The 24,621-nt window shown below is 43.3% G+C and overlaps 1 protein-coding gene across 12 annotated transcripts in view; it reads right to left on the bottom strand.

Annotated features, from left to right (window-relative positions):
- Nucleotides 1-24,621, bottom strand: part of SLC6A6 (solute carrier family 6 member 6) — a 57,409-nt gene that overhangs the window by 9,868 nt on the left and 22,920 nt on the right. For all 12 annotated transcript variants that reach the window (XM_065845429.2, XM_065845430.2, XM_065845434.2 and 9 more), the window contains 10 exons: nt 23,501-23,740; nt 22,790-22,924; nt 20,357-20,591; nt 14,512-14,644; nt 11,001-11,135; nt 9,170-9,273; nt 8,932-9,056; nt 4,241-4,353; nt 1,434-1,571; nt 275-377 (listed from right to left, as the gene is read on the bottom strand). In XM_065845429.2, the coding sequence (XP_065701501.1) occupies nt 275-377; nt 1,434-1,571; nt 4,241-4,353; nt 8,932-9,056; nt 9,170-9,273; nt 11,001-11,135; nt 14,512-14,644; nt 20,357-20,591; nt 22,790-22,924; nt 23,501-23,740 (1,461 nt within the window). The remainder of the gene's footprint in view (nt 1-274; nt 378-1,433; nt 1,572-4,240; nt 4,354-8,931; nt 9,057-9,169; nt 9,274-11,000; nt 11,136-14,511; nt 14,645-20,356; nt 20,592-22,789; nt 22,925-23,500; nt 23,741-24,621) is intronic.

Raw genomic sequence — 24,621 nt, 5'->3', positions numbered from 1 at the left:
TTCAACTCTTATCTGTAAGCATAGCAAACCTAAACGCCTAATTGTGTCTTTATTAATTAGCAATGGAAAAATACTCATTTTTGTGTGGAAAAACACTGGAGGTTGGCTTCATCCCAGCTGCAATTTTGTCTCCGAGAGGTCAGTGCAAATTTATATGAATGGCATGTGTCTGTTGCTGGGAAGAAGATTCTGGGGTGGCTGAAGATGAAAGGTTTGGCTCGCAAAATTGTCACTGACTCATCGAAAGGTATCAGATGAAAAGATTCTCACTCACCATAAACCCAGGCTACAGCAATACATTCAAAGAATGCAACCCACAAAAGGCATACACCACTAGCTGCATAGTAGTCAAAGAGTTGAAAAACATACATGCCACCCTGTAAAAGAGAGACACAACGGATTAGGATCCAACAGGAAAAACATGAAGTACTTCAGGCTCAGGTCCCAGTCATATTTATCAACATATCTTAATGATTACAGTTTAACAAGAAGAAATATCAAGCACTTAGGTAAGGTAAATATTTGGCATTACCTTCCCCCAGGAATATGCATGTTTACTACAGGAAGCATTCCAAACAAGACAACGATTAAACAAAATTAAGGCACTTAGTCTAAGCTACGGAGACACTTAAATCTTTCCTTCTTAAAAGTATTTTAAGATGGGCATTTATAGAAACAAATGATGTAAAGAAATAGTAAGTCACCTCCTAACATTAATGTTTCCAACATACTAAAAATGGAAGTCAGTTCCTCAGGAAGGTCTTCGTTTATGAATCGAGTGAAAGGACTTTATGAGAATAGTTCATTATTTCCTTCTAATTCTATACCACAATGCTGGAATCTTTGCTCTTGCTACACTGACCAAGATACACCTGCACTTTTACTTGGAAAACTGTGTTTATTAGGCACCTCTGCTGCAGGTGCTATTTTAATTTGCACCATCCATGCTCTTCCAGTTGTTTTTGAAACCCAGCTTGGATTTTATTTTGGAGATAAATATCACAACAGTGCAGCCACTGGAACATATTCCCGTCTTGTTTATACAAGAATAAATCCAGGGGTATTTAATCGATTCAAATCTGTGTAACTAAGATAAAAATCTCTTTCCCTGCATGCACTGGATGGATTCTTAATCTGCTCTGCCGAAGGTTCCCGATGTGTTTCATCATTTGGAGACAGATGTTAATATTCATACTCCTGTTGATGAGTGCTTGAGATCAGATTGAATTTAATGAGATTTCATTTCTCTGTTCCTCTGACAGAAAAGGGGGGCAACATAGAGCTCCCTTTCAAAATCCTCTCAGATCTAGGGATGAAAGGTACTCTGTAGATTTAAAGAGCAGCGCTTCTCTGAGCGGCTGATTCTGTGCAGGCAAAATTCGTCTAAAAACTGGCTAAAAAATATGGCAATTTCCAGCACCAGTGCTACTCACCTCAGTCACCATAGTTAGTCCCAGAAGATAGCTAAGGAAACACACTATAGCGATGAAGATTTCCCGTCGGTAACCCTTCCTTAGGAAGGATGGGTGCAGATCAACTAATGACGTGATCTGTCCTTCAACTTCAACAAACTAGAGGGAAGAAAAACCAACAACAGAGAAACGTGACTTCAAAATAACCCACTATGCATTTTATCCAGGCTCGTACTTGAGAAAGCACTCCATGGCAACACCCGAACTGTGCTGCTCTGGATAAGTAAATTCCTTTGCCGTTCCTTTGGAACCCAGAGGATGAAGCGTGGGGGCTGTTTTCAGGTTGGAACAAGCTTTTGGAATTGCTGTTCATTTCCTAGTGGCCTTAGGAACTACCAAAGGGGCTCTGGAAACGTAAGCTGCAAGGATGATGGAACTTAATTTGATGACAGGAAGGTACTTATGTGGGGTTTATGTTGTAGCTGTTCCAGATGAATACAAGATGTACGCCAGGAAAGAGGCAGAGGGGAATCACTCAAAAAAAGCCTCAGCTAAGAAAGTACCTCCCAGGCTCTTTCTGGTGTGTCAGAAAACCTCACAGTACTAGTTGGGCTAATTCCACAATTGGATAAAACTCTCCTCCTGGGTTTTCTAGTGCAAATCCAGCTGAGGGAAAGCAAACTTTGATGGGAAATAGCAGCAGTTCTTGACTGAACTTGTCTGTTCCGAACCTGTGAGCAAAGCACCTCTGAGTGAGGCTCTGGGGACTTGTGCTGCAATAATGGTGCTGTTGACACAGTCCCCACACAAAGATTTTATAAACTATTTGCATGTTTAAACCAAAAATGAAGCTCTGAAGAGATGAGCTAAAAAATCTTTCTTTATCTAGCTTCTGGATAACTGTATTTGTACTGATTTTCCGTTGGAAAACTACATGTAAGGTGTGTAACTTGAATAACCAAATAACCCAAACTGGATTTGAACAAAAGTTTAAAGTTAATAAAAAACCAGATGCATTTCAACCATGGAGAAAAGCAACCACTGAGCTGTGCCCAAGCAAATCTGAAGAAGGGATCACTCAGCTGAGCTGCACTGCCAGCCTGGCAAGGTACAAAAGCACCAGGTTCACTGAAGACGCGAGGATACCATGGATAACCAAGGCTGCCTCTGTGGAAACGACCTTCACTTTAAGTGGATACATTATCTTACAACTAATGAGTTATCACGGGGAGTCTATGAAGTAGTATTATTTCAAGAAAAGCTATCTTTTCCTACCCGGTATCTATATCGCTCTCCCAGTGCCCAAAAGTGCCCTGTAACAACTCTACCCTCTTTAACCGCGAGCTGAAGTTTCATTTTGGAAATCAAGCCCCTCCTGCAAACCCTCCACCTGATTTTGTTGCCTCCTCACTTGTTACTTCGACTTCTGCAAAACTGGTTTTCCTTTTAAATGCAACCCCTTCCTTTGGGCTGATTTGATCTCAAACTGCTCCAGCATTCCAGAAACCTGCCTGACTGCCCTCCAAAATAACTGAGGGGTGGAGGAGAGAAATTAAGTGCTCCAATTAGTTCTAATCATTCTACGCAGTGAGGAGCTTTATAAAATTACTAGACAGCTTCCAATTTGCATAAGCACAGGGCTGTTGAACCACAGCATTGGGCGCTTTCACGTTTACTTTGGAATGATTGAAAGTTGCTCACTGGAGTTCAAAGATTAAGCCGTAAAGAGCAATAGAGGGCAAATTGAATATCAAAAATGTAAGAGATTAAGTACACAACAAATGGGTAAAAATCCATCTAGAGATCTCTCCTCATATGAGAAAGCATTTAGGCCAAGTGAACATTTAATCGTTAACAACTGGGTTTTTATACTCTTGGTGACTCTCCATTTGAGGGCAGAAAGCTGAAAACTTCAGCAATTTTGCATGTGCAGTTACTGCATAATCCCTGGTCACTCATGTTTCCTTTCAAGTGGACTATCTAGAAATGATTTACACGTTCCCTGGCAGTATTTAGTCCAACATTCCTATAAGTAACCACTGGGAAAAATAACCTAACTTCTTGGACTGAACTTTCTAGTTTTTCCATGCTCGCTAATTAAGAGCACTGTGTGCTATAAAATTAGTACAGCGGGAACCCAAGATGCTTTCTGGCCTGTTTGGAGGAAATGAATGTGCACTGGTGAAGTGAAAACCAACAGAACCTCAGGCTGCTCAGCGGCTCCAAGACTAAGGCCACTGAAAAAGGCTGTGGCTTTGTCCTCTGACTGTTCCTGAAGCCACCCTGGATACACGGTACAAAATATTTTGTGCTTTTTGTGCCTCAAAATGGCTTTGATTTTCTTTTTTTTGACACTTGGCAACTATGAGAGCTTGTACTCCTAATAGTTATTCATTCTTACAGAGTGTTTTAATGATGGGGTAGACACACTGCAGGTTATGGCAATGGCACGACATCCACTGTGGAACAGATTGCTGTAGTCTTTTATGATTTTAAAATGATTAAGCTCTTTTCTTAAGTAGGAAAATACTATGTCATGACCAAAACGGTAGTATTTTGGGCCAGACTGGGACCGATATTTAGGTTAGGGTGTACTACCTTGGTCTTGTGGACTCCATTAACTCCTGATGACAGAGACTTACGGAGCAATAACATACTATCAACCAAGAAATCCAACAAATTGCAGCCCCTGTACTAAAAAGCAGCCCAGACGAATTCCTCTTAAGCAGCATTAGAGGTCCTTTGTTCTTAACTCATGCCCGCAAAACCAGCTTTTCCCTCTCAGCAGCGCTGAGACAACAAGCCCATCTCTCACCCACAATACTAACCTGGCTATCCAGTCCAAGCAACAGAAGCATAATAAAAAAAAGGATTGCCCAAAAGGTGGGCAGCGGCATCATGGACACAGCTTTTGGGTAGGCAATGAAGGCCAGGCCTGGACCTAGAGAAAGAGAAAATAGGAAAGGGGGAAGGGAAGAGAAATAGTAAGTACCAGCTCTTTGACACAGGTAGCCACCCTCAAATGCAGGAATGCCTGGTTCCGTTCAGATAAATCCAAACGCGGCTGGAAATACCAGAAGTGAAACAGTTTGGCTCTTTTATCTGAAATCGAAGCACGCATGACTACAGCAGAAACCACAGGCAAACCCCCAAGGCCATTGCTAACAGATCACCAGTTTTAACATCTGTCTCAAACATGCCCGTAATGGAGGTGATCCTACACCTGCCCCGCGCAGACACGGGACAGGGCTGGGGGCAGGGGAGGAGGAGTGACCCGGGGGAATGGCAGGATCCCACCGCTAGCCCACATGGCCACCATGAAGATGATGATGATGAAACTCTTTTGCATGCAGGGAAGGGGCTCTGCTCCAAACGCTCCCTGGGATCTTGGCTAAATACAACCCCTGCCTCCCTCTGTATGCAACCTCTGAACCCAGCACGGCTTTTCTAAAGCGGGGTTTGCACTCCGGGAGTTTGCTCCTTCGCTTCTGCAAACCCTCCCTTGCTGCACTGAAGGGATCAGGCTACTCCTAGTTATATCAGCTGTGGTCCCTGAAAAAAATTGCTGGTGTGTAAAATCACTTTGTGTAAAATGGCTTTCCCGTGCTGTCACATCATCTGCCCTATCCAGCCAGCCTAGGCAGACCTGCCACGGTGACACTGATACGACCGACATCAGCCCCAATGATGGATAGAAACAGGCTGGGAGCAGCAGCGGGGCTGGGACTGAGTGTCCAGCTTCTCAGGTCTGGAAAGCCAAGTCTTGTATGCGAGGGCTCATCACTAAACTGGGTCTTATCTGCAGCATGGACCAAGATGGCATCTCCCTGGTACCCACACCCCGACACAGGGGCAGAGCCCTCGCACGCTCATCTGGAGCCAGGGGCTACCAGCTATCGCTCATCAGAGCTTTTATCAAGAGAAAAAGAGCCTTTTGTGAGCGGGACACGGGAACACTGGCAATCCAGCATGGACAGCAAGCTCTCACAAGTGGTTGCAGAAATTTGGTGAAGCTGCCAAAAAGTTCTGAGGGCAGATTGAAATTCAGATTAAACCTGGGAACGCTTGGCTCATCCGCTTGTTTTAAGTAGCCTCAAAAAAACCCAGGATTTTCAAGTGGATTCAAGTGATTTTCAATAGGAAAAAGAACTTTTTTTAAACTGCTGCAGTGTGGGGACAGAAATCTTATCTCTCATCTGGACAGAAAAATCTCGAACTATGCTTTTCCTACCTCCTGCTTTTCCTTTCCAACAAGAAAGATGGAAAAAGAAACATGAGAAAGAGGTAAAAAAAAAAAAAAGATGACTTTTTTTCCAAACTAAAGAAAACTTTAGGTCACTGAAAATACTGGAGCAGAAATAAATACAAATTAGCCAACAATTGAGCAACTAATTTTATTTAAAATGAAACATAACTAAAATTTTATATGACAGAAGATACCAAAAAAATAGTGAATGTCTCAAATTTGGGGGGGGGCTTTGCTTTTTGCCTCCTGACTCTGTGGACACAGTAGATCCTCCCTGAGGAAGAACTGCTACCAATGGCATTTGCAGCTGATCTGTGCAATTGATGAGACAGATGTAAAACTGCTCTCCTCAAAACTTGCTGCAATTCTGCACGCTTTGGCCAGTGACACTGTCCTTGCACTGTGATACAGCCTTGTGCCCTTAGCCCTGCGCTAGCTTTGATCTTCCTTTGAAACAAAGTGTTGAAATACAAAGAGTAGAAAAGTCCATGTGAAAATGTTCCTGGCATCCCCTCGACTGAACATAAATAATCTAAAAATTGTATTTAAGGTGAAACGCTGTTGCTCTGAAGGGTGTTTTGGAAAAGTGAAGGACGTGTGGCCGCTATTAAGAGCTAATTAGGGTTGCCACAATCCCGGCCCACGCGCTGGCCGTTTGCCGGCAAAGCGCTGCGGCCCGGTTGGAAACCCAAGGCACTATAGCCAGGTCTGCTTCATTTGAATTTGTTTGCAAATGGGATCTAAAAAAAAAAGAAAAAAAGGCAAATCTTGTGCTGTTTTAACACTGCTACAAATTGCACTGGCAGTGAAGTATTTTTCCCAGCCAGAGACGCAGCACAGATTGGACAGGACTCACTATGGCTTTGTGGAGACTCTGCTGCTTTCCTCTCTCCCTCTAAAAGTATTTCTGAAAAAAAAAAAATCAAGGGGCTGTTTATTAAAAATCTGAGAAGCCACAGGGGTCTAATTTAACTGTTGTGTAAACCCATTAGAGCCGGTGAAGGGCCAGCAAAAGCCACCGCTCACTGGCAAGCGTGCCCTGGGCACATTGCGCTAAGGCTGAATTTGGCACAGCAAAAAAGATGTGGCCATGAGGTTCTGATGTCAGCAAATTTGTTGATGTTCCCCTGGCTTGCAAGAGGGTAAACAAGGAAACAGGAGGGATATAACTCACTGGGACAAGGAGGTCTTGGCCCCGTGGACAATGTCCTTTCCCCAGTGCCACGGCCAAGTGGCAGTGACTCCGCTCACCTTTCCCGGCCCAGGGGAGCCATTCTGACCTTCCATCATAAGAAACCAAAAAAGGCAAGGCCAAAAAAGGCTCAAGCTCCTGCTGAATGTCTCTGCACCGAGAAGTCAGCGGCGAGAGCTTTCCCCATGGCCACACATGGGACACTCGTCCCACGGGGACCAAATGGTCTCTGGCGGCTCTGCACTCAATCTCTGCTGAGAAAGGCAGCGAGGAAACCCATGGGCAGTGGTTGGGATAATTCTGGTAATGTTTAGTGCCATGTAAAAATATCCCTTAGGACAGCCGGTGATGACGGGCGACCCACTGAACAGTGAGATGGTTGGAGTCTCTGGCTATTAGCAACTGGGGCTGAATTTAAATAAAGTAGAAAACCTGAAGGAATCAACAGCAAAATATGCAAGACACTGAAAACTGAGTTTGGAAGCTCATCAGTGCCCTCGTTGTCCCTATAACAAGATATAAAATCCCTCCTTTAAAAAAATGCTTTTTGAGCTGTTTGATGAAAAAATGCTATGTAAACACTAAATTCGTTAGTTAATTTGCATTTTAAAATTACTTTAAAATCCAGCGTGGCTAGAAAATGGTTTAATTCGAAAAATGTAAAGCAACAGGGATATAGCTGCCTGTTTCACACAGATTTAATAATAAAAATTAGAATAAATATTGACCAGATAAAAACCTCATGTGGAAATACTTAAAAATGCTACTCTTGGAAATGATCCACCTACATATTAAAAAAAAAGGGGCTATTTATGATTCATTCAATAGGATTATTCCCTTGCTTCCTGTTTTCAAGCAAAGCAATCAACCTCTGATCAAAATAAGCATTATGGCCAAGACTGTTAACTAATTACACTAATTACACTAGCGAGAGGTGTGCCAATTGCAGCCACCCAAGAATCCAGCGGTGTCACCAATGCCATTAGTTTGTCATTAGCCCTTGCGAAGCGAGATATTTTTCTTAAAGACTTAATTCCAGAGCCATGTGATCAGAAGACGTATTGACCTTTGCATTTTAATAGCATGTTGGCAGAGGAAAGCTTTCAAATACTATGTGGGTGAATTAAAATTGCTCAAAAGAAAAAAAAAATCAGAAAGAAATGCCAAAAGTGCACTCAGGTGACATTGTTATTACTTGAATCTGATTAGCTTTAAGCCTCTTGGCGGTTGAGGCCTGACTCATTATTTTTGAGTGGTAATTCCCACCTAATCGGTTCTACATGAGAACACATGGTTATACCTGCCCTCACGGACAAGACATGCACAGAGGAAAAAATGTCTTCTGTTTTGTCTGAGAAACATTCACCTGCTACGAGGGCTCAGCCTCCTTCAGCTGCAAGTGTGCAGCTGGACATTAATGGGAAGAACGTTTCTGAACCAAGGGAGGAACCTAAGTGTGCAGCCAGTTTCAAAATGGACTCCTCCTGGGTCTATCAACCTCACCCTGAAGCTACAGAGGACAAATACGGGATTGCAACAGCTGGAGTTCACGTGGATGAAATGGTCCACGGAACCAAGGAGATGGAGTTCTCCAACTTCTCTTGGCTTTCAGTGAGATTTGGGAATGTCTGCGTGTATGTCCCTGCAAAAGGCCAAGGTAGCATTCCCAGTGCAGCTCTGCGCTGTAAGCAAGCAAAACTAAGGTATGAAAATATACATAAACACTGGCTATTTGCGTGAAAATAAAGGTAGTCTGAAAAGAAGGATGGAATAAATTGTTGAATCAATGACCCTAGATAATGGAGTGGTTACTGTAACTCTAATCTCAACTCTAATGGATTAGCACATTCTGGGAAATGTGTTCGCTGCCCTGTTAATCAAGACAGAGTAAACAATACAACCCCGGCTAACCCTCACTGCTCTAGATGAAAGCCCAAATCAACAATGTGCTTATTTTTCTGGAGATTATGGGAAACCTTGTCCTGTTTTTATTGCTTAGATGTTAGCTGATTGAGTCTGCAGAACTTTGCTCACACGCTGGGCGGCAGTGCCCACCACCACTGCCACAAATACCATCGTACCTGACTCTGCCACATCAGCAATGTTCACCCCTTGCTCTTGTGCCATGAAGCCCAGGACGGAAAAAATTGCGAAGCCAGACACAAAACTGGTACCACTGTTCAGGCATCCCAGCAGCAAACAGTCCCTAAGTCACACATATGTCATGGAGCAAGTTAATTAAAAAAAAATTAACCCATTGTCCCTACTTTATTTACATCATTTAGCTAAAACACTAAACCCCCTTGGATGGAAACTTGCCTATAGCAGTTGTATTTGTATTTGTTGTAGCTCCCCAGGGAAGTCATTGCTCCTAAGCAGATTGCATATGAGAAGAAGATTTGTGTCCCTGCATCTATCCAGACCTGAAGGGAAAGACAGAAAGACTGTTATAACTGGCACTGTTGCATTGCAACACTCAACACAAACACACAGTTCAAACTAGGCAAAAATCAACACAATAATTGCTTCCATTGGGGGTAATAGCTAAGGGGTCAGGGAGAGAGGGAAAGAGAACATCACATTTGCAAGTTTGGCTTTTATAGGAAAAGAAAACAGTTAGCGTCAGAGCCCACAAGAACATCATCTCTACAACAGTTCCCATATCACCTCCCCAGAGATGCTCAGTATTCCTGGTTTCTTAGTCACTCAGCTGATCCTTCCTGTTGGCGCGACAATAAACGTGTTTTAGCGCAATAGGAAATGCAGAAGTATTTATAACATTGCTTATATCTGTGGTAACTCGTTTCAGTTAGAATCAGCTGACAGTCACTAAACTGAGGATGCGAAAAGCTTGAGAAAACACATTTCTGCATGTGGTTTGTTTATTTTTCTAGCTTTCTGGTTGGTTTTGTATCTGTTCAAAAGCAAGATAAAAAGCAACAGGGGTAGGGGAAAAACAAGTAAAATACAATGCACTTTATAAGATACATATCTGATCTCAGTCTCATGATTCTCCTGATTACATTAAAAAAACATACAGATGGAAGTAACAGTACAGCATCAACTTCTCGGTTAGAAAATACATAGAAGACTATCAAAATGCATCCACCGAATCCCATCTGTTCGCTTCTTCCTGATAATGCAAGTCTGCTAACACCAGTAGAAACACTAAGGAGTCTAAGTAAGCAAGAATTAAGACTGCAGATCGTCACCTCCTCCCTCCCACCACCTCAGCGCTCGGCTTAGGGCTAAGAGTAGATCATAAAAATGATAAGAGTCCCATAAACGGAGATTCATCCATAAAATATAACGCCTCCTATAAAGCGGGTGTCCTGTACAAAGAGGGCAAGACTAGAGAATGAAGCAACTTTCTGCAATGTTTCCTTCAATTATACTTTTCCTACTTAACCACCTACTCATTAGAAAGAAATAGCAAAGAAAGACATTCCCTCTCTCTGTGACCATCATTTTGTTATTTTCGAAAGTCCCTTGTTTTCTATTTTGGGGGGGATATTACATTTTTTTTTCATTTCTCACATGATCACCATTTGCAGAAATTATGCTGGTGTGCTCAAGTGCCACATGTGAGCACTGACATGAATCTCATCACAGCCTATACAGAAAGATTAAGCCTAGCTCCCACTAGACAGGGCTGAAAGCATTTTTCTCCACCTTTCCATGGGTCTTCTTTCTTCTATTATTCCATTCCCTTCTTTCCCAGTCTCCTCCTATTGTCACTAAGTGACACTGGTACTCACAGTTGTCGCTTGTTGTTCCATCTGTGAAGCTCACGTGTCTCTGCTTTGAAACTAAAGACTATCCTCATTAAAGAAATGCGTCTCCCTTACCTTACCAACAAGAAAGTTGAGATTGTATAACGAGACAGAGTCTACAGCCTCAGAGTCCTTTGATACGAAAAAAAATACACACGCATACACACACGTCCATACACACGGAAAGATGCATTAACACATTTAACAGCGACCTTCTCAAGCAGATCTCTGGAAAATATAACCCAGCATTAATGTTCATGCTATATTTATATCTCTAAAGACTGTGAGGAAAAAAAATCTGCCGTTATATCACCACCATCACCCTCCACCATTCTTCGCATAGGAAATCGTCCCGCTCCCCAGTCCCAGTTCTGTACCTGTGGGTCGGCTAACCGTGAGATATCGGGATAAAGATAAAACTTGATGCCTTCTGCAGCTCCAGGCAGGGTCACGCCACGGATGAGTAGAACAAGGAGCATGATGAATGGGAATGTGGCAGTGATGTACACTACCTGGTAATTTAAATAAAAAGAAAAGGTATGTTTAGTCTGTGGCACCAGAATCAAGAGATCTAATGATGGGAATTCAAAGCCCCTTCATACCTAAAAAGGACCCAACCTGAGTGTTTCTGTGCTGCCTTCTAGTATAATGGTGTTCACCATCTTACTGCTTAGGTCTGAGGCAAAGTGGATTCAGAGGTCACGTCAGGCAGAGACACACAGGATTTTATACAACTCATGATTTCGGTCAGAAATTGTGCCTTTGTCCTGGTTGTCCTCCTCACATGACATCGCCTTGGCCGGGGCAGCTGGAGAGATCCCCTGGCTGAGGGTGCCTGAAGCATTACCTCATTCTTTATTTGAACTCAAAACCTGCAAAGTGTTTCGCAAGACTTATGTGCAAACAACGCTGCGCCCTCCCCAGCCCTACCCTGAGACAGCCAGAGACTCTTATATCGAGGCGGGGGTTAAATATAGGGGCTGCATTTGTATTTCTGCAGCGGCGTGGCTTTTGCTGCTACCTCCAACTTTGCTGCGCAGCCTCAGCACCGCTCTTACAGGCAACGGCACACTTTTGTCAGAGGTGAAGGTAATTCGGTCCATGCTCCTGCATCTCCCTTCCCATCGCCTTGAGCGCACGAATCCCTTCAGGTTGGCATCAGCCTCAACGCTGGTAATTTCCAGTTCCATAACTTCATTCTTGCCCTTGCTGCCTGTTCAGCAACATCATTACTGGAAACTAAGGATCTATTCATCCAGTTTTGAGAATATGTCTTCATTATCTTTAACCTCTATTCCCACTCTCTTTGAACAACAGCCTACTTCTTGTTATCTTCTCATTCATCTGATGAAAGTGCCCTTTGCTTTAATCTCCAGTGTGAGGGTTAATTGAGCTTGCACTTGGACAATTCTATCTTTAGACCCACACTTTTTGACCTCTAACATTCTTCTTTGCTCACCAGTGCTTTCGCTCATTCTTTATATAACGGCTGTGTTGCAATCAAGAATCACTGCTCTCCAAGAAAGGGTGTTTTTCATGGACTCAGATGATCCCCCCAGGTGATTACAGTTCGCTGCCACGGCTTAAAATATATTGGTGTTTTCCAGAATTTGTTTAACTACAGCAAAGCTTGTGGGATGTAACATTTTTCTTCTTAAGTGTGTCCTCTGAGAATAATGAGGAAAAATCAAAGCCTACATTGCCATAACAATTTATGGAGCCAGACTGATTTCATAAAATGCAAGGAAACCTTTCCATACGTATCCTTTTTAATTCTCTCCTTGAATTTTCTGGATATTTTCCGCTGACAATATATATGGCACATGAGCCTAGTTTCACCAAAACCTGAGGGATAAAAGGGGGGTTTCTATGCCTTCTATGAGAAAATCAGAATTTTCTTACAAGCAAGATTTGCAGGAACTGAGTGAACAACACTCACAAGTGGCCTTCGCGCTGCAGGTACGGATTCTCTCGTAATGCTGGAGGAATTTTTAAGATCAAGCACAACATCCAAAACATAAGCACAACTATTATTTTTCCTCATGATTTTGTGTTTATTTGTCCAATACGCCACGATGAGATTTAAAAACTATGTCGCTATTTTTTTCCCCCTGCTCTCCAAAGAGCCATTAACACACTGGGAAGCAGGGAAGTGCTATAAACAACCATCCACTAAAGTAAACTAGACTTCTCAAATAATTCGAGTCCTCCGTTAGAGTTTACAGTTTACTTTTGTTTGACCCCAAAGTTAATGGAGTCAACCGGAGACTTTCCAGTGGTTTTGACTCGGCACAAGCTCAGATCCTGCAGAGAGGAGGCAGCAAATCCCTACCAACCGCCTTGTCTTAGAAATGAGAGCGTTCTGCTGGATGCCCAGAAAACACAAATCTTCAGACAACCGATTTTAACAGGCTGGTTTTCAACCTGTTACCTTCAGAGGGGCTGGAAATAGTGTAGCATAGGGAGCTTGGAAAAACCTCTCAGAGCCACCGCAACCTTTCGCAAGCAGACACCAGGTGCTGCAGGAACACGTGCTGTGAGTCGGCTGCTGAAGGAGATTTATTGCGTTCACCTTTACAATAAAATGTACACAATCGCCTCGCTGGGTCACATCAATCAGAGGGAAAAGAGAAGCAAATATTTTTGTCAACGTATGCTTTAGAGGTGTGGAAGGTGTTCTATGGGGCAAAGATGGCGGGAATCCAGGGTAAGTTACCAGCATGATTTTAATGAGGCTCCATGATAAAAATCAGGGAAAGCAAGAGAGAAACGACAGTAAATCAAGTAGTTTAGTCAACTGTGGAACTAATGAGGTCTGGCTTCCTATGGAGGTTTGTCTCCTGCTTGATTCTGCAGCATGTAACAAAATAAAACTGCTAAATGATGCTTTTTCTGCACTTGAGGCATTTGCAGTCGCTCACTCCTCTTGGGCTTCACTAGAGGCTGATGAAAGATGGGTTCCTGCTCTGGCCTTTCTCTCAGGTGGGACACTAACAGGGTTCCTCCCTTCCACTCAGTTGACAAGAAATACATCGGAGCTTAGTGTCTTGAGACCTCTCAGTCTCTGTTAGATTCATCTGAAATGCTGCCTCAACCAACAGGTTTGAAAGCTAAGAGCCACACACGTGCAGTGGTTTCAAAAGCATTTTCTCATTAAACTAGGTTTAAAACCACTACTGTAAGCAAGGGGCAATAATATCGTGCTCCATGTTGTTAAATGATTGGTCAAGATTTTCTGTAATTTGTTTCTTGCACTGGAGTAGGATGAGGTTCAGGAATGATTTGTTATCCTTTAAAGGAAAACATGGTACTAAAGAGCACACGATGAGACTAAAAACACAAACTATCCAAGATCTCTGTTAATGACAGTGCTTCTAAATGAGTACCGAAGTTTAGTCTTCGGTGTCTACATGGAGCTCTTCTGTAAGCGAGCAGCATCTCAAAAATGCTGTGCATCCAGCAGTTTCCACTGACTTAAAACATCCCTACCACAGCTATGTTAACATCCAGCCCCCTGCACTGAGAATGAACTTGGCCGGTGTGAGAGCACGGCCAGGGAGCACAGAGCACCACACATCGCAAGCCCAAGACCTTCACGCTCACGACATGGACCAGCGGGACGCTCGTCCCCAGAGAGATGAAGTGGTACTCGAACCGTGCTGGTATCTGCATCTTGATGCCATTCCAGTAACGGCTACTTGACTCACGGGCATTTTGGGAACTGGCCATCACTTTCCAAAGTCAGCTGAATCCAAGTCCCTCTTGTATTCAGTGAAAAAAATACATATTTTTGCAAGGGCATAGTGAACAGCTTTAAAAGCAGCACTACTTCGTATTCCTAACATCTGCTAACTGCAATGATTAGGAAAAAGGTAAAAGAGCACTTACTTTCCCAGTGGACTTGACTCCTTTCCAAATGCAGAAGAAACATATCACCCAGACGAGGAGAAGACACAGTGCTAGATCCCACTTGATAATACCAATATGTTCAATTCCCGAGGACAAGCTCAGTACGTTGCGCCTGAATAGTTGAAAAGAAACAAAACAAGATGAAGAAGCCTGGTTGTGAAGACTGCGAGAATAGCGTGGTATCGTATATATCCCTGCCCCCTGAACGCTGCTTGCTAAGTCAGCGTGGCTTATGGGAGCAAAGCTGAGCTTTGCAGCCCTACACCTTCCATACGCTTGTGGCATTTTTCTTCAATATATGGCACGGCATTCCATTTTAAGCTCTTTTTAGCAGCCTGTGACTGCTTCAGGAAGAGATAAGGAAGCGTGCACAAAGCACTGAGGATTTCACGTTTGCTCCCTGGAAGGTGCAAGACCAGCTCACCCTGGCATTGCCATGAAACCCGGCTTTGAAGCCACATGGCAGCGTCGCCCACGGTGTCTCCATCACGGACACTTGCAACTGCCCTGCATCCACGTCTTTCTCCTCATTTCAGTTCATTACCAAAGGGAAAAAGCGATGCGGGGAACATCGTGCTACGCGGTTTGCAGGGCGAAGGCTGGAGCCGTGATCGGGTCTCCCCTGTGGCCCCCACACACAAACACTGTCTGTCCCAGCACGGCCGCCACCAAGGTCTTGTTTAGCTAACTCCAGATATTGGGTAAACTTTATTCTGTCACTTAGGTTAATAAATAAAAAGAAATTCCTAAATGGCATCTTAAGGGAGCAACATTCAACCATAAAAATACTCTGCTCCTCAGGGGAAGAAATTCATTAAGGCTTCTCTCTTTCAGTAATTGCCATGAATCATTGTCAAATACTGATTTTAAACTATTTTTTATTTTACTTTCGTGCAACATACTGTGTCTTCACACACTGGACACACCTTATTACGCCCGATACTTCATTTGTCAAATACGTATGAAAGAACAAACTGTTTCTTACTGTTCACTCAGATAAAACTCCTCCACAAATGAAGCAACCGAACTCTGAAGACCTTCTGCAAGATTTTTTTAAGTCAAGGAGAATTTTGACCTCAGTCACAACAGAAATGCCTCACCCTGAGACCACAGAAATGAACTTGCTACCTAAAAAAAACATTAATTAACTTCTGTTTTCAGATAACTACAAAAATCAGGCATTTTCCTTCACCTCCATCACGGAGAGCAGAAACCATGGCGGTCTGGGGTGTTGTACCACACAGGTGGTGTGTGCGGTTTCGCGTCTGGATCCAATACAAGAAAAACCACTGTGGGTTTTTTTCCCCCTGAATTAATTACCTTTTTTTCCCCCTTTTTCCTACTCCCAAGGAAATAACAGCACACGAAGTCACCGATGGAAAATTCGCAATTAGTTTTTGGAACAAAACCAAACCCTGGATTGACCAGTTTAATAGGACTCAAACCCTCGCCCACCTGTTCTTGTGCCTCTGTTGGCCAAATTCACTCAGATTACCTGTGTGAACGTGTTCTCGCACCAAGTGCTTTATTCTCTCTGAACATGTATTTTGTTATGGAAAAGGACTAATGGCACCAGACAGGGTAAGTCTGCCCTAATCAGCACAGCTATTCAACAGTTATGAGAAACCCCTCGGTAATGAATATTTGGCATAAAATTGCACTCCTGGTTCACCTGAGCCTCAAGAAACCAGGGAAAGACCCACTGTGTGTATACAAAAGAAGAAAATACATTTATAAGATGACAAACTTCAGCTGCAACCTTCTGTGGCTCTTCTACATATAAATGGCAATTTTCCAATCCAGGAGGCAGTTCATATTAAAAAGGCAGCCTATAGAGCTCGCTCTCAGGAAGCTGTGAATAATTAATTGCAAATACATTTTGGAAGAGGGAGCTCTATAGATGCATTCAGCTAAGACTTCTTTGCTTTTTGTTAGGGAACTAAAAGCAAATGGTCACCTCACCTAGAGTTTGTCCCATCAACCCTTTCAAGCTTTTTTGGAGGACACTCCAGTGGGTTATTAAGAGCCAGATACATTATGTTTCGATGGTGAGGCAGCAAGTGTACGAAATGATGTGCTGGCTTTCTCTATTCTCGGTTATCTCGTCTCACAAAGACCGACTGCCTCAAGGAATCCACTCAAAATTACCAGGGGAGCTTCAGCGTTAAAATTGTTTCATGGATTCTAACCCAATATATTTTTGCAGCAGAACCACTCCACCTGAAAATACCCTGAAAATTCAAGTTCAGGAAGGGGCCTCAGCCAACAGCTCTTCAGTTTTGTTACACAACCCATTGCTGCTTAAATTTAGCCAAGCCCACTCAACTAACTTCACACCATCTATGCATGAAGTTGTTACTGATTCTAATGTATAGCCTTGATGCTGCCAGTAACTGTCACGCATATATAATCGATGGGACAACAGGCTGGGGCTGAGGTTGTTGTAAACACGTGTTCTTAAACCTTGGTCATACATTAGTTTGTTTTAGTGGTGTGCAATATGGAAATGTAACAGGAGCTGTAACTGGCTCTAGAACATAAACAAAAATAACATGAGGAGAGTTATGCAATCCTTGAAGGATATTCCAGCTCGTTAATCAACTGCATGCAGAAAGGACCTTTCATACCAGGAAAGGCGACGCACCCTTTCATGTTGGACGGACAAGAATAGCCAGTGCTGAAGCAGTATGGACCAGAAGACTATGATAAGGAGAATATAAAACAAGTTTTAAAACTCTCAATTTGCCCCGAAAGGCAGAGACAGCTGCCCCAGATATTGTTTAGTTCTTGTGTTGCTCCCTTCGGGATTACACACCACTAGCATGTGACGGCCCTTCTTGGGATTTGGACAAATAAAGTCTGCTGATTACCAAATGTTTATAAACACTTGGCCAGCGCCAGACAATCAGAGGTTTTGTTCAATCATAATTACCCCATAACACTTATCCCTTCTGTACACGCGTAAGCCTTTAAGGTTTCGGACTTCAAAATAAAATCTTCAGAAATAAGACCTGAAGCATGTGATACCAAGAGGTAAGTCTCCTGATACAAAGCCAGATTTGCTTAAACCCCTTTTACTGCTGCTCAAGCAAGCATGTGATTTGCACCGAACATTAATTCAAATGAACCGAAATGCCAGGCTGCACTATACGTCCAGCCAGGCTGCAAAGGACACATGTTATTCAACACGAAGAGGTTAATGCATCAATGTGCTCAATTATATCCCGGTGGCGTTTTATAAAGCAATACTGGTGAGGACACTACATAAACGTCCCACAATAAAAATGGCACTGGGTTTCAGAAACTAAATACTCACAAACCCCTGAACTGAACTGGAATTAATTGTGCCACAAAGCAGATGGATGTCTTCAGTTAAAGACTATTTATTGACCTGTCCCTTTGATGCGGTAGCTGGCTGCCTGGCAGCTGGCACTGCTTGCGATGGCAAAGTACCTGAAACTTGTTGAAACTGTTTTTCATTTCACAACTGTGAAGAATAGTAGCATGGCTGGGAGAAAACTGGGGAAAGCTACATTACTTTAATTACAACAGTGCTGCGTGATCTCTGTCCTTACTTTAAGATACCAATAGTTATTTATGCAGCGAGAACAGCTATTTTTAATACATCTGTAAGTGCCACAAGTCCTGGAGGCAGCTTGCTCTGTTAAGGGCAGTTTTGCATGACTCCAGGGAAGAGTTCAGTGCGTGATGTTTAGAACTGTTATTTGAGGACAAAAGTTAGAGCGGTAGCAAAGCGCCAGGAGAGTTGCCTCCACGAGCGCTAATCGCTGAGCAACCTTTGCTCCGGCTGAGCTACAGAAACAGCGTGGGAAGGGGAAAGCGCTGTGAGGACTGAGGATTTCTCCTCCAGCCTGCCTAAATCTGTCAGGCTGTGCCTACAGGACTCTTTGGTTCAGCTTCCAGAGGAGTTTTGAGGATAGAAACTTGATTTATTTTAGAGGAAACTTAACTAGAAGCTCCAACCCAAATATGGTTCCATCATTCCTCCAATCCATGGACAGCCTGCCCGGCCAGAAGGCCCTGCACCACATACCTGCCATGTTATAGCCCATGGGAAGCTCTGGCACCCTTTGAGGCCCTGGAACCCCCACACTCTTTCTTTCACAACCCCTTTTCCAACTCCCAGCCCCATCTCCTTCTGCTGTGGTATCTTCAGCCTGTTGAAGTGGATGTGCCACTTGGGGTCCCAGGGAGACAATCTGGCCCATAAATCTGTGTGTTACAGGAGTAGAAGCTTCTGGGGCAGTAGGACAAGCCCATGGCCATATCAGGAGGCTCCTAAGCCCATGGTGGCCATCAGGTACAAGAGGACCTGTGAGCAAAATTACTGCACAAAATTAAAGATGAACACAGTGCTGGGAGAATAACTTTATTTCTGGGGCAGCACTGTGGACCCCTGCTTCTTTAGGAGGCCTTGAGGAGACCTCGGAACATCCTACCAAGCCAGTCACTCATTTGGATTCAAGGCCATCAGTCCCAAAGTTATTGTGGGACAGCCCAGAGGAGTGAGAGCTGCTTCCTCGTCCACTGGAATTTGCCTCCAAGCTTTCCTAAAATACCCAAAGGTATAATTTAACAGATGTTTCCAACTCCCTCTTTATTTATAAGGGAGGGAGTTACCTGGGAACGGATCTGTGGCTCAATGAGGAAAAGCGGGGCTCATGGCACGGTGAAAACAGCTGCTCTTGCAGCCTGCACCCCGTCTCTCGCACCAGTCACCAGTGCCTCTCGACAAACTGCTCGTCCAAGATCCAGCCTGCCCTTTGTATTTTGGCTCTTGTGTTGCAAGTTTTAGCACAGTTCATAAGAGTATTTTTTTCTAAACCTGATGCATGCCAAATATCTTCAGCATGAACACCATTCCTGCTGGGGCTATTGGCTGACGCCTCTTTTTAAAAATAGAGAAGTAGGTACAAGTTGACCAGGGGACCAAACTAGACTTTAAACACACTGAAAAAGCCAAGCTGGGTCAGAAAATAATTCTGCTCTTAAATGACCATCTGAGCAAGCCAAAACAAAACAAAATAAAACAAATATTTCTAAGCTATTTGTAGATCCTTTGGATTTAAATTTCCCTACGGGTGTCTTCCTCTGCTGCTCTTTTGACACCTATACAAACACACAGAGATTTGAGGTCATGCCCTTTCAGAAATCAGGTTATGCAATGTAATTTAAAACTTGAAAAATAACAGAAATGGGAATAAGAAGCTTAGGCCTGATGAAATCCAGGCATCTGGCAAAACAGAGTTTCCTCAGAGTTACAGAGAAAAATGAGGTAACAATGATGACCCGAGAAACCTACAGTACGGGACAATATTCAACACCTTTGTCAGTTTTATTGCCGAGATGAATGCCTCGCTTCGTTGTCAGATAGATAAGAGATGTTCTACAGCTTCACACCGTGTGCTGCAAACGCTAGCAGTTGGGGAAGAGGGAAAGGCAACCGCAACAGGGGTGATTTGTCACTTTTGCTGTTGTAAATCCATGTTATCAGGGCATCTGAAGTGGTTTGTTTCTGTTCTCATGCTGCATTTAGAGAATCCCAACCTAGAATGAAACAAGTTTTCTGCCAAAACAGACATTACACTGGGCTTTTCGGGCTCCCTGTATGCTCTAGAATGAACGTGGTCATACATCTAACACCTTCCTCCACAGCCAGTCTGTCTCAGGACAGTAGCAAACACCAGTCAAAGAAATGACATCCAGTTTTCCTGTTTAACATTCCCCGCGGGGCTACCATAAAATCTGACCTCTGGCACACCAATGAAGCACCCTGAAGGCACCACAAAGCGGGGATACTTACTCCCAAAACTCCGTGACAGGAGAGGTGAAGTTAGTGGCATTCAGTGATATCCAGAGCGTCTTGTTCTTCCTGAGAGTGTCTTCCACGCAGGTCGGCGTGTTCCACTTCTGGTGGCAGTGTGCCCAGGGCAGGACGCTCTGGAACGACTGGAACAGGTAGTAGAGCCCCCAGGCCAGGATCACGATGTAGTACACGTTCAGAAGGGACACAATCACTATGGAAGCATAACCAATTCCTGGCGATAGGAAAGAAATACATGCAGAGGTGACAGATGCTTCTTGCTCGGGTGCCTTGTGATCTCATGGAGCTGGTGCTGTTCCTGATGCATCACGGACTGGTATCCTGCTCTACTGCAAACTGTTGGACGCTCAACTCAATCACACATAAGCACAGACCTGCCCCCACCTCTGACTGGCAATGGCACTCAGGGCTGAGCTCCTGCCTATGGTTTGCTGACAATGCAGGGGAGGTCTGAAGGGTGCCTACCCAATTTAACACTAACCTGGCTATTTCAGGTTTTATTAGCAGGAAGTCAAGGCATCATACTGTGATACTGTGATCATGCTTTGCTTACTCTGGAGCTAAACCACCCCACTTCTTGGGCAACCTCATCCTCCCCACACTGTCCCTCAAGCCAGCTCCAGCGACCGGCTCAGCCCAGCCCATGTGCAAACAAACAAAAGAAGAAAGAAAAGAAGACAGTTCTTGCACGAATTAAAAAGGAAAATTCCAGAGCTATCAACACGAAAGCTGCTGTTTCTGCCCCAATTTCACTTGTGCAAAGGAAACATGATATTTGTAGCTGTTACGGTTAATTAGATCAATGTTTAACTCTGCTATCAATATTTGACTATTAAAAATGTTCCCTGTTTGTTTTTAGAAGTGGGGTCACGGGCAGATAAGAGTGAGTCCTGGACAACTTCAGGAGGTGGCAGAATGCTGTTCCAGGGGAGGTTTTAACTAATTATCACAACTGTGCTCCTGAGTCTCGTATCTCTCTCCTAGCTCGGCACTTCAGCTCCAATGGTAGGTTCATACTACTTCTTAAGTCAGCAGCAGTCCCTATTTCTTTAAATAAAAAATGAAAGGACTCTTAGAAAATCCTCTTTACTGAAAACCTTCTAGCTCCAAAAAGCTTACAAAGTTTGCCATTTAGGAATAACAGGGAAAATAAGATATTTCCTTTAAAAACTTAGAGCAGTCTCTTACAAGAGGACAAAAAGCCTGTGAGGTTCCCTCTAACATTGCCCTGACAGCTTCCCCAGCACCTGGGATACCTGCCTCAAATTTTATAGTAACAAATCTTATTGCAACAATATTTTTTACCACCAGACATTAATTTTATGCCAGGTGAAAACAACGAGAGCAAGTGCTATTTATTCTGTACAGCTGCATTTCATTCAGGATATGCAGCTACTCATACTATTAGAGCTACAATTTCTCACTATGGATGCCTGAGAGATCGGTATTTAAACACGGAACATTCCTTCCTCCTCAAAAAAAGGCTTCATAAAAGTGGGAAGAGGAGTTGAGAAAATGGAGCTAAAGCAGCACAATTATATCCAATTCTGTAGCATTCCAAGTACCAGGTGGGAGTGTGAGTCCTCACTTCTGCCTGGGGTGACTTAAGGGGACAGAGATGCCTGACAAGTGACAGAGCTGGAGACACCTCAGCGTGAAGTGCCCACCCTTTCCAAAAGGGATTTGAAGAGTGCCGCTCTGTTCAGTGTAATTATTGCAAACAATTCTGCCTGTGCTGTCTGGCTGTAGAGGGTAATCTATAGATAATAGACATCCCCAGGAGTTTTTCTAACCTGTCTTTGATTTTTCATTCTAGGTAACTTGCAGAGCGGCGTTCACATAATTCATATAACTCATGTGAGTGGTGGGTGATTCTTCATTTGCTGGCCAAGGCCCTTGAATAACACCAGACCAATAGGCCTGTTTGCCAGGACCGCTCAGTTACGACAAAAGTCCTGTTCCTGAATCCGACCACAAAGTGCCGTCCAGGTTGTGGCTGTATCAGTAACAGAGGGATGATGCCCACAATAAGCTTTCACATGGCAGAAGGAGTTTGATTTCCAGAACAGAATAATGTTTTGAAGATGCTTTCACTAAGGTCATGTAAAAGGCCTTGCAAAATAGCACTTTCTCTGATACCTGTGAACAAAACATTCAATTGCCTTTTTAAGGCATAATATGCAATTTCTTTCTTGCTTATCAGCAGTTCTGCCAGTTAACAAGGCGATAACATCAAAATCAATACCTTACTTTGTCCTTCAGACTCTCTGACTTCTGCCTTTCCAGGAACCAATATCATACCCTCAATTACTACAGCAAATAGCTGAATTAATGGACATGAGGGGAATAGTGTTGCTGTGTATGGTTTACAGAGGTGTCTTTAAGCAGTAAAGCACAACAAGATGTACTAACCAGTGAAAATAGGGCAGATCTTTTCCCAGCATGTAATTCCACCTTCAGAGGTATACTGTCCTAGCACCACCTCCAGGAAAAATACGGGAAGACCTCCCCCAAACAGGAAAATGAAATAAGGTATAAGAAATGCACCTGTTGAGAAAATATAATAGTACAAAATTGAGATGGAGTGAGTTTAAAACACAGGATAGTCTAAAAACATTAACACATATATAAACAAATAAATATATTTGATATGTTGGTATCAGTATACAATCATTTGATTCTGGGGTATTCTCGCTCATATTCAAGCTCTGTAAGCGGAATTGGTATGTGAGGCTGGAAAGGGCATTTTCTTACCTTTTTAAAGTGAAAATCTGCAATAACAATGGGGTTATGCACATAACAGTTTCACAGGGCTCAGAACGCTCCTATTCTGATACGGTCTGAAATCCTACTGGTCTATACTAATAGCATAACTTTTGGCTAGAACTCAGGCTGAATCGTAGCAGAAGTAAAAGAGCAGGAAAGGTTCAGTAGTGTAAAATTTTAAATTGCTGTTGTTTTTCCACAATTAACTTTTAACAAAAACTATTAAGCAATAAAACAATCTATCCCAAACACTGGTGAAGAAGGCGGAACACAGACGTGTGATTATTCTTTTTCAAAATGGGATGAAGGCACTGAGAGATAGCAAGCGTGGGGCAGACACAATAAAGAAACACTCACCTCCGCCGTTCTTGTAGCAGAGATACGGAAACCGCCAGACGTTGCCTAAACCAATAAATCCACCAGCCACGGAGAGCAGAAAGTCGATCTTGCTCGCCCACTTCTCGCGCTGGGGCGGCTTTCCTTCTGCCTCATCCTCGGGCCGTGTCCCCGGGCTCTTGCCGGGGGAAGGTTTGAGGATGTCCTTGTGGAAATCCTTCAAGCACTGAAGCTTTTCCTTTGTCGCCATATTTCTGCTTTCTACATAGAAAAAGAAAAAAAAAAAAGAAAATACACTGGGTTTATTAAAGAGTCTTTACTGGTAGAGCTATCTAGCACTGTTTAACCAAGCTCAGTTCCATAAAAAACAGTGCTGTTTATCAAGCTGAGTTGGGAAAATACATCTGCTGCCTTCACTGACCACGAGAGACAAACCATCCCTGGACTCTGTGGTCACCTCTTTGTACCCAATACAGTGTAGGGGACAGCAAAGGTTTGTCACCACTGCCTATGTGCTGGCTGCAGACAAAAGCTGTATAAAGACCATACCCTGCAGCGGTAAATGGTGCTACCGAGCAAGTGTCTCCCGCTGCTTCCATGCCCATAATAAGGAACAAATCACTGCATCTGATTCCTTCTCAAACATTTAAGTGAAATACAGCCCAACAGTAAATCTCACCCTTCCAGATAAAACCCATTCCTCTATTTCCCAATAACCTGAACCATCCTGTGTCATTTATTGCCTGCGATTTCCTTTCCCTCATGTACCGTAAAGCTTTCAGAAAACTATACATTCATAAAAACTGGAATGGAAAGTCATTTGTCCTAATCAGCCTGCAGGAACTGAAGGAATCTTTTCAGCTTATTCCATTTTCACAACTGCACTGTTCTCCCTTGGGATCAATAAAGGGACAAAAATAAGCCCTTATATTCAATTATTGTCTTATACACACCTATGCAATCAAGCACTTTGCCAAGAACAACGGCTCCTTAGTGAATGAAAAAGTCAGTGGCATGAGTCACCTGATACAAAACCCAAATTATGTTAAAGCATAGCTGGTTTTAACATTTATACATATAATCTATGATGTTCAAAAATCATAGATGGTGTAAAAATAATAACAGAAATAATTACTCTAAGA

This window comes from Patagioenas fasciata, chromosome 10 (assembly GCF_037038585.1).
Source record: "Patagioenas fasciata isolate bPatFas1 chromosome 10, bPatFas1.hap1, whole genome shotgun sequence".
NCBI classification, from domain to species: Eukaryota; Metazoa; Chordata; class Aves; order Columbiformes; family Columbidae; genus Patagioenas; species Patagioenas fasciata.
The sequence above is the reverse complement of the archived record's forward strand: the minus strand, read 5'-3'. Positions and strand labels throughout refer to the sequence as shown.